The 10,294-nt window shown below is 34.0% G+C and overlaps 1 protein-coding gene across 1 annotated transcript; it reads left to right on the top strand.

Moving 5' to 3' along the window:
* Positions 1–2,816: 2,816 nt before the first annotated feature.
* On the top strand, positions 2,817–3,443 carry LOC150108141 (alpha-crystallin B chain-like). Its single transcript, XM_090390415.1, has one exon. It carries the CDS (start codon positions 2,817–2,819, stop codon positions 3,441–3,443), a length of 627 nt encoding a protein of 208 aa, XP_090246541.1.
* The last annotated feature ends 6,851 nt before the right edge of the window (positions 3,444–10,294 follow it).

Genomic DNA, 10,294 nt, shown 5'->3' with positions numbered 1-10,294 from the left:
GCTTTGCTATCTTACTTACATTAATTTCTTAATGCTTAACAGTTTTATTTTTAAATGTATACTCCTCTTTTTTGATGAATAGAAAAATCTCAACAATCCTTCTTAAATTCTTTTACCTCTCCAGAATATAATTTTTATTCCGAAATAAATGAAACAAAAACCTAAAATAATGAATTAACACAAATCAGAGATAACATCAGAATTGAAAATTTTTAGAAAATAAAAGTTCTTTATTTCGATCTTAAGATTTCACTTTACATTAAAAATATATCACTGTCTGAGTTGGTTACTTGTCGCAAGATTTCGGTTTCTATCAGTGTGTGGTGGATCATTTATCAAGAAATCAATAAATATATATATATATTTTTTAAATCCAAAATTATAATCATGAAATATATATATATATGTTTTCGAACTGCATTCATGAACACGAACCCATGGGAACTCACCCTCACTCTCAGGGGAGCATGGCTTCAATGGTTTTCTCAAAGCTTGACGTTTCGAGGATGGTTCAGTATAGGACATTCCTTTTTTTCCTGCTGTATATTGTTCTTTATTTTTGGATCTGGGATCGGGGAGTTAGAATTGGTCAGGATGTTGAATACATCCAAAGCAATAACTTTTGACCATTACGGCAGGTAGTTTGTGAGTTCAACATAATGACCAATAATATTGGAACTGGCACTGATGTTACTGGAGCACCTCACACCAGCAGAATAAGACATGTGAACCTTTCTTTAAATGCAAGAATGACATTGCCCTATTTTTAAGAGTATCCAGGTTAGCAGTATTAGCATTTAGATCTATGATTAGGTATTGGTTAGAAATTATTAATTCTTAACAGAGTGCCAGTGAGGGTTTTGATCAATCCTTGAAGTGTTCTATGGCTTTAGATACTATGGCTATGTGTAATCATGAGCTGCTTTACGAGTTACGTGAAAAATCCGAGTTTGAAGGAGAAAAAATTCCCCGCTTCGGTATTGAGACCGGCTGGGTTATCTTTCTTCGATAAACGTTCCTCAAATCCTAGATAGGAAGGGAACCCAGGTCTCCCTGAGCAAAGAACTTCGTCCATACCGACTGAACTATGGAGGGAAAGTTTCCTGGTTATTCACTGCTTAACCCACCAGTATTACTAAGAATTATGTGCTATAAGTATTGTTATATGTGCATTTGATTATCGTGAAAAAAAAGGAAAAAAAATTAGTATCTAATTAAAATTTCATATTTAGTGCTGAATGATTACTTTTTTTTTTCCATCTGAGATTTTATCTCGAAAGCTAAATGAGAAGCATAATTTTTCTGCACAGTGACTATCATTGTGAAGTCACTTAACATTTAAAATAATTTTTAGTATAAAAATGTTATTTTTAAAATTTATCATCTGAAACGATAGCCTTAAGAAATATGAGATCAGTGTAAATAAGAGAATTACTTTTACAAATCTTACTTTGTAAAATAAAATATTCCGTGATTTTTGTAGTTAAATGCTTGTTGAAGTCTACCATGAATTTAACACAGGCATCAAAAACATCAAAATGCATATGAAACTGTGCATACGAATTCCTTAAGAAATGTATATATATATAAACTATAAAACATGTTTATTTGGGTGAAGCCGTTTCCAAAACAATAGTTAAAGAAATGAATTTCACAAAGTAGAAAAAGTGAAACACGTGATTCAAGCAATTCCTCAGAATAGACCTTTATGTTGAATATAAAATCTTAGGATCAAATAAAGATATTTCATAAATGAATCATTGTTTTAATTGTTATTCGACATTTGTTTGTTTGTTTTTTCTTTCTCTTTATGACTTTTACGTACTTCATTTTGAAATTAAATGAATTCATTCAGGTAAATGATTTCAAAAGGGTGATATGAGATTTTTTACTTTGTTAAAAGAAAAGTATAAATTAGGAAAAAACAGAAACATTAATCATTATTCTGCAATGTTTTCATTAAACAGGAAACATTGCAGAATAATTTAATGGCGCATCCAGAGGGGGCAAATGGCCCCGTCTCCCCCCCCCAAAATAAAAACACTAGAAAATTTTCTAAAAATCTTTTCCTAATTAAAATTGATTTTTTTTTAATTTTATGCTATGACGTCTCTTCTATTTCTTTACTACTTATGAATTAGCGATCATTGCAGGTGCTCAGTCATAGGTCGTACGTGATGCGTAGTGTGTATTCTCAAATCGTCTACTCAACTCGGCCTCTCCCCACCCCACCCCTCAAGATTAGATCCTAAGAGCGCTACTGGAATAATCTATTTTTTAATTTTTTGTATATAATTTGTTAACTTCAAACAACTTCCCTTTAGAAGCCGAGCAATGTAACTTTCTTTTGTGTCCGTAACATTGCAAAAGAGTACTCAATTTGTTCATTTAGAAAAGTACAACGTTATCTTCCCATGAAAAATAAAATGCAGATAGAATAAATTATAACTAATTTCGTTTGCAGAGAGAAAATTATTGTCAGTAAAAGTACTTTACATTTTTCATTTCAAGGCTATTTCCCAATCCATGAAACAGCAGAGAGAGAGAGAGAGAGAGATTAAAATGATAAGGAAATACTAGTATAGAGGGCGCTACAACTTCACGCAATCGCTTTCGAGAAGTTTCTAGTATAATCTGCTCTCTAGAAGTTTCGATGCGTCATGCTACTGCAGAACGTTCTGGAAAGAGACACTTTACCTATAAAATACGACTTCTCCGCCAGGTTAATGACAACTTCGAGAGCAGTACAAGCAACATTTAAGTATTTTCGCAAGTTGAAAACAAGTTCCAGTTCCAGTGGTGCTGATTAATTTGCAATGGTTTTATCGCATACTTTGAAGCCAGTCTTATTTGGCCGTGGCTGTCAGGATATCGACAACCTGTTTTCCCATGTTTTAAGCTTCAGTGTTTTGGAGGACGACCTGCTACCACGCGTGCCTAGTCAGCGTCTCTGCATGCGGCTGAGGAGACGTATGAATCCCCGTCAAAACGGACACACTTCTTGTGTGAAGAATGAGGCCGACGAATTTCAGATGAGGATTGACGTAAGTAACTTTTCTCCCGACGAAATCTCCGTGAAGATTGTCGACGACAGGGTGGTGGTTGAGGCGAAACACGAAGAGAAAGAGAACGAGAGGGATTTTGTACTCCGGGAGCTCACCCGTTGTTGCATGTTGCCTGCGGAAGTTGAATCCGAGACTGTTTCATCTTCCCTTAATCAGGACGGCATTTTGACGATCCAAGCTCCAAAGAAAAAACCGGAATCGCTGAAGGACATTGAAAGGGTGGTTCCGATAGTGAAGCAAGAAGAGTCCCCTGCCAGTACTTCGAAAGAATCTCGGCAGGAAAATATGAGAGGAAACGAAGTTCCTGCAACATTGCAAGAAGCAACGACTGCTGTTTCGATAGGAAAAAATCAACAGGAAAATAATAACACGGAATAGACAGAAAGTATGAGCGCTTTCCTGTGTTATATTTTTTGAACAAAATATTTTCTTGTTGGTTACTGTAGAAAATGAAATTGTGAGTAGTTTGAAGGACATTGGTCCTTTAAATTTGTATGAATAAAAAGCGTAGTTTGTTATAAAATTATTTAACACTAAAATTTGTCTGTGTCCAGTTTACTTCTATTCATGTTGCATTTAGATATGTTGTTGAAAAATGAAAATTCCCCAGTTTTAAATAATGAACTCTCTTTCTCATGTTAATTTTTTTTTGTGTGTGTATTTAACACAAACATTTTATACATAGTTTAGTTTTGAATGTGGTTTGGCGTATCTTTTGTTTAAAGTAAAGCATAAGTGGTAGACTCACGCACCAGTTTATTTTAGTACAAAATTTTGTATCCTGAAGAATTTCTGAATGCTTTAGTAACACGACTTAAACAAACAAGAGTGGCGACGGTTCCGTTTGCGAAAATCATTTCTAATTTCAGTGTGTGTGTATATATATATATATATATATACACTGAAATTAATAATAATATATATATACAGTATATATATATATATTTTTTCTGTGATCAGTTTGCAACACTAACCCAGTCAAATAGTTTTATCCTGTTGGTGTTAAAATTGTTTACGTCATTCCATACGGACAAAATATAAGTTGTATCCCAATAAGAGATATCTGAGAGAAATATTCAAGTGCTTTTACTTTCGTTACAATTAACAAAACTGTAGCAGCTACGAATGCATATGGAACTAAATCTGAAAGGCTTCTGGAAAGGATATTATATTTCGGAAGCAATTAAAAGCATTGAATGGGACTTGGAATAATTGAAATTCAGAAGGAACACAGAGACAACCAATATAGCATGAATCAGCTTAAAATGGTCTGAGAATGAAACTTTTTGCTGATTCTTTAAATGAAACCGATATACCTTTAAAGGCATTACAGGATAAAAGTCCAAATGCTGAAAGAATTTCTGTAATCTGCATAGGAAAAATTAACCCAAGTGTTATTAGAGATCATATTTATTTTAATTATTAATTAATTATTTTATATTTAATCATTTTGTTTGTGAGAAATTTATTATATTTTTAACAATATATCTTGTGAAAAGAATAAATTCAAATATTCAATTTATAAACACGTTCGCGGAACACATTTTGTTCGTAAGTTGTGGTTTGCCTGTATTACATTAACCTGAGAGATAGATGAACATGTAATCCCTTGAATATAAGTCTTCACATATGAGTATTATTATGGACATATACAAGAACGCTCTACAGATTGCAAAACCTAGGCATGTATAGTCATAACACAGGAACGTTTATATGCAGAGCATATTTTTGAACACATGGTAACTCCTGATGAAGCAGCAAATTACCGTGGATTCTATAAATGAAAGAAAAAGGGTAAAAGTCACTCAAAAGTTGTATGGGGAATTTTTATGCAAATCGGTGAAAGGCAGGATAATGTCAGTTGTGAAGGAAGCACCCACAAAAATTATAAATAAATACTTCAAATCTGTAAAAAATAGGTACAGGAAGATAGTCAAAAACAAGAGGTCAAAACGAGATTGCCAGTGTGCGTCATTAAGGAATGTGATTATTCCTCATGGCAGTACAACGCTCACAACGACGTTTCACACTTCTTTTATGGTGTCAATCAAATCAGTTGGTAATAAAAACCATTGTTGCTGCTGCTGCAGAGCTCTCGTGAATACCTCGAGGTATTGGGGAGGTCGGTTGAGAGCTGCAACACGTGTACTTGAAACATTCAAGACATACTCAATAGGAGTAAGGGTAGAAGACCTGGCTGGCCGCACCATTCCCACGACAGTCTCTTCTGGAAGAGATTGGTCCGCGAGCTCCACTTGATGACGATGAGCATTATCGTCTTATATGATAAATGTCTAAAACAACGCATCAGCGTAGGGGTGCGATATTGGAGAAAACTTTAATAATTAAGTAAATAATGTTTGTTATTAAATAATTACAGTGTGTGTGAAGATAGAGTGCTCAACAAACCGCCATCTGCTACTGCAGATGTGAAGAAAAGGTATGGAGAGAAATTAGAGAGCCACACTCTGAAGTTGAAACACTTCGCGCTTCCAATAAGCAGGACAGCGTTGCTTCACCTAACTATGAAAGTCACCTACCGTATAAAAGTCTAGTTGGCATTTTCTCTAACTAGGGAAGTATGCGTATAAGGCAGTAATGCCGGCCTTATATCTCTCTATGCATCTCTTTAGATAAACTCATTCTATAAATTAATTTTCCTCAAATGCATTAATTAAAAAACTTATGTAAGGTATTATTCACGAAGGCCTTCTGTTGGCCTTCGTGAATAATACCTTAGAACAGTGGTTCTTAACCTTTTAGGTCGTGGCTCCCATGTATTCTATAAATATTTTCGCGGCCCCCTAGTCTGTAGTAACATAATATTAATAATAACCTTTAAAAAAAAATAGCGGCTTTACTTACTGATTATAATGACAAAAATACTTTAAAAGGAAATATCCACTTTTTTGCTGATGATGCAAAACTGGGAAGAGCGATAGTCAATTCAAATAATGTGGATTATCTTGCAGGATGACTTAAATAGGCTGACGGTTTGGGCTAAATGAAATGGCTGCCAGTTTAACGTTGTCAAGTGTAAGGAGATGCACTTCGGAAGAATGAGATCACATGCTGTTTACTATATTAATAGAACTGATCTGCAAGAAGGTGATGAGGTTAGGGATTTGGGAGAACTTAGGTTTCGAGGAGATATTGCAAGGGTTTCCAAAACTTCACTTCAAATTACATGGTTATTGAAGAACACACTGACAAGCACGGATGAGGAAGTGATTGTCCCAATTTACAAGGCATTAATAAGACCTCATTTGGGCTATTGTGCACAGATCTGGTCACCTGGATTTCTTGGTAATGTGGAAATCGTGGAGAGGATTCAGAGATCGGTTACGAAAATTGTTGCAGGCCTGTGGGGTGTTTCCTACGAGAATAGATTTAAGGTGTGGGCTCCAAAAAATAGTTAATAGACATCTATCAACTAGTTTTTTTTTATGGATGAACATCTATTCACTTAAATATAACTCAGTGTGAGTACTTTGAGACACTAAAGTATAAAAAAATAAATTTAACTGATCCAGTACTGCCAGTGGTCGCTAATAATTTCCTCTTATGAAAAGAATTTGCAGATAAAAAAAAGTTTAAGAACCAGTGTATTACTATTGTGGAAGGCTGATATGAGTTATAATCATAGAGGATGTCAATTTATGTTCGGTTATAATAACAGTTTGGATTTTTGAAGCCTCTAATTAAGAGTACACATAATTGATGTTAATACTGAGATTCGCGGATATTGGTGAAGGTGACGTGGAAATATTTTTTCTTTTTTTTTCACGTGGAATTTTAGGGTGTATTATTTGAAATTTACTTGTGGGATTTTTTTCTTAAATCGCCATAACACATAAATTTTATACTATCTTTTGTAGTAGAAGAACGTTTGCAGAGTCTTGGAATGTAGGAAGGGTGAAGGACTCGTAAACATGATTTCGTACATGTTTTGAAGTAATAATGTATACCAGTTTTCTGGTCAATTCCTGTATGATTTCCTACAGGAATTGACCAGATTCTTATTCAAGCATGGTTTTGATAGTGTCACCTACAAGCGACTATACTTGAACTCCTTCCAGCTGCAACTTCGCAGAATATGAAAAAAGCAACATTACACCTTCAAATATAGATTTTGTCTCGATGCGATGAAAATAAACTAAACACTGGAAGTTTGGTTAGCATTTTTTCCATCTAGGGAAAATATACTTATAAGGCGGCGATATTCGCCTCGCCAGAGCCCCATCTGTGAAAACAGACCATACCACGGGAAGGTGGGGGTTGACTTGGCTGGGAGAGGCTGTATATTGCGCTTCTCTAACCCATTTATGGCCCAAAAGAAAGAACAAAAGGGAATTGAAGTTTGAAATAATAAAAAAAATCCTGTTTTGGATTGCAAAAGCAGCCTCCTGTTTGGATGCGAAACGCAATCAGAGATAAGGCGAAAATTGTAATGCAAAATAGTGCGAAATTAACTTATCAAAGTACGTTGATATCCGGATATCTAAAATCGGATTCTTTAGTGAATTTGCAGTAACTTTCATAATGGATGCACAGGTATATTTACTTTTATGTACAGTATAACATAATAGTTAATTCTTATTTAGAATCTTGTATTCCAGCTTGCAGTACCACCTTGCTCCCAAAGAATCTTAATATCGTGGAGAACGTGCAGTGGTGAGTGACCAACATTGATCTCAGAAATGAGAAAATACTTTTACGAAGAATGATTTTGAATGTATTTTATATTCCAGATAAAAACGAAACGAAAGGAGAAGTTCTACATTCTCCAGGAATAAACAAAGTATGATTTCTGTAACTGAAACTTAAGGAAACATTATTACAGTGAAAAAGTAGTCAAGGTGTGACTGCCGAAAAGTATTGCAATGGAGGATAACGGAGTAAATTGGAGGAGGAATTAGTTCAAGCGAAAATTAAGCTTAATGATTGTTTTTGCTGATTTAATTCTTAAATGAAACTCTAATTAAACAAATGTTTTCAGTGAAATCTTTGATTGGAAAAAAATCAGTTCGGTTCCCACCTAGAACATGAAGAAATTTCTGTAATCGACCTTCAACTGAAAGAGAGTTAATCGATTTTCTACAAAAGAAGCAACCTCCCGCCGACGACTTTTGATAAGTCAGATGACTTGCAAATAGGCAAACTGAAATAAAAACTAAAAAAACAACAACAACAGATAATTGACATTTAATATACTGGTGCTCGTTACCCTACTGGCATCGGAGGTAGCAAAAACACAGTATGTATTTAGTAGCATTCCTAAGTGTTTCTTTGCGTGGGACGATTATCAAATGTGACTGTGAAAGCATAATGCACACCCGAGGTGGAATGAACACGAGAAAACCTTCTTGGACTTTGGAGGTATCCTAGTTTTAATCTGCTGAGGTGAACCTCACTGAAGCAGCAGGTGTGGAGAAGGGAATTCTCTGAAATTCTAGATTTGAAAAAAAAAAAAAAAAAAGATAATAACAAATAAAAATCAAACGATAATGAACGAACTCGAAAAGAGATGGTTTCTTCTTTAGTACGGAGTTTGTTGACCCCTTTGGAGCAGTAGGTTACATCTCTCACAGTTCGTCCAATTTCATTAGCCCCACCTAGAAAAAGAAGTATTTGAAAGCAATTAATATTATTCATATCACATATTCTCTAAAGATACAAAGTACGAAAGTGAGTATTCTGGTTTAAAAGGCCTAGTAACTGCAAATTATTAAACTTATCCGCCGCTCACAGCAAACCATTTGCTTCGGGAAGTTCATGAAGTTCACAATGCAATAAATATGTTAAAATAAGATTCTTTTCTCATGCAGAACGTGTTCAAGCGAAAAAAATATCATTTATTTTATTTTAATTCGGTATAAATTTTTATTTGATATTTGTATCTTTCCCATATTTTGTTTTCTTTAAGTCTTTTTACTGTCAGTGTTCTCAACTGCATCGTCTGTAAATATAGAATTTCAATTCCAACGAAGATATGAAAAGTTAACTGGAGCTTTATTTTTGCATCTCAAAATAAGTATTCTACGAAATATCGAATACTTTAGCCTACACACTAAATCTGATTCTACTCTCGATTGTTGCATGCAGGTGGCAAATGAATATGAAAATAGACAACAGAATACAGAAATGTGACGAATAGTAAAACTGCTATACGGAGGTGTACAATCCATTAATATTACAAAATCAAATATCCTATATTACTTTAAATTAAAAAATAAAGGATACAAGAAATATATATATATATATATATATATATATATATATATATTATCTTCTTAGAACTGGTTATGATTAGTTGCAACGATCTGATTCGATAATTATAATCATTTATCTCTCTACAGTGAAGACAATTGAATCCCACAATGAAAATGATGTTTTCTATTTCATCTTACCCAAAACAGATGGATAGAATTGACAGAAAGAGTGCAAGCAAGCATGAAAAACGGTCCAAAATAAATTATATCTTCTGGATTTTGAAGTCAATCCCAAATTTATAAAATTTGCCATGATAACGAAAAGCTCTGTTTGATGTTGATGACATTCATGGCTGGTTTATATTGATGTAATTATCAATTGTTTACGGTTTATAGTGGATTTGAAAACAATTATAATTTTTCATGAATATGGTAATTTTTTATTTATTTTTTATTATTTTTTTTTTTAACCAAAAACAAATCTACATTCGTTTTTTGGTAAAACATTCTACAAAAAATAAAGAACATTGCCTTCTAAATCGTAATGGTTATTTAATTAAACCTACTAGTTTTGCCACAATTGCTATGGCCTCGTCTGGGTTAGGAAAAACGAACAAGTATAAGCAGTAAATATTAATCATTACATCATTAAAAACCGAATGTGAGGAACCGTTACACAAAAATAAAAGTAAAAACAGAAACACGTGGAGCTTTGAAGGTGACACGGGTCAGTCATTGTTCAGCACAGGTGTGCACGATAATTTGCAAAAAAAACTGCTAATCTTCTAAAAGACACATTAGACACATGGACACGTACATCAAAAATTCGCAACACATGTAGAAAAACTAGGATTAATTTCTGTCTGACAAACGGACATTCTAGCTAGTCTGTATATTGTATCGTTGTTCACGAATGTTCCCGTGGATGAAGTCATAGCACTCTTACATAATCTGATTCCTCAAGTCGTGTCACAACTATTTACACGTTCTTTCAACTCGAGTATTTTCCAATGGAAT

The sequence above is a fragment of the Typopeltis vanoorti genome, chromosome 3, assembly GCF_054136105.1.
Source record: "Typopeltis vanoorti isolate ZY-2024b chromosome 3, IOZ_Tvanoo_1.0, whole genome shotgun sequence".
Classification (NCBI taxonomy): Eukaryota; Metazoa; Arthropoda; class Arachnida; order Uropygi; family Thelyphonidae; genus Typopeltis; species Typopeltis vanoorti.
The sequence above is the reverse complement of the archived record's forward strand: the minus strand, read 5'-3'. Positions and strand labels throughout refer to the sequence as shown.

Bases quoted from the DNA above. Each gene is read 5' to 3' on its own strand.
- LOC150108141 (XM_090390415.1), top strand. From the start codon at position 2,817: ATGGTTTTATCGCATACTTTGAAGCCAGTCTTATTTGGCCGTGGCTGT.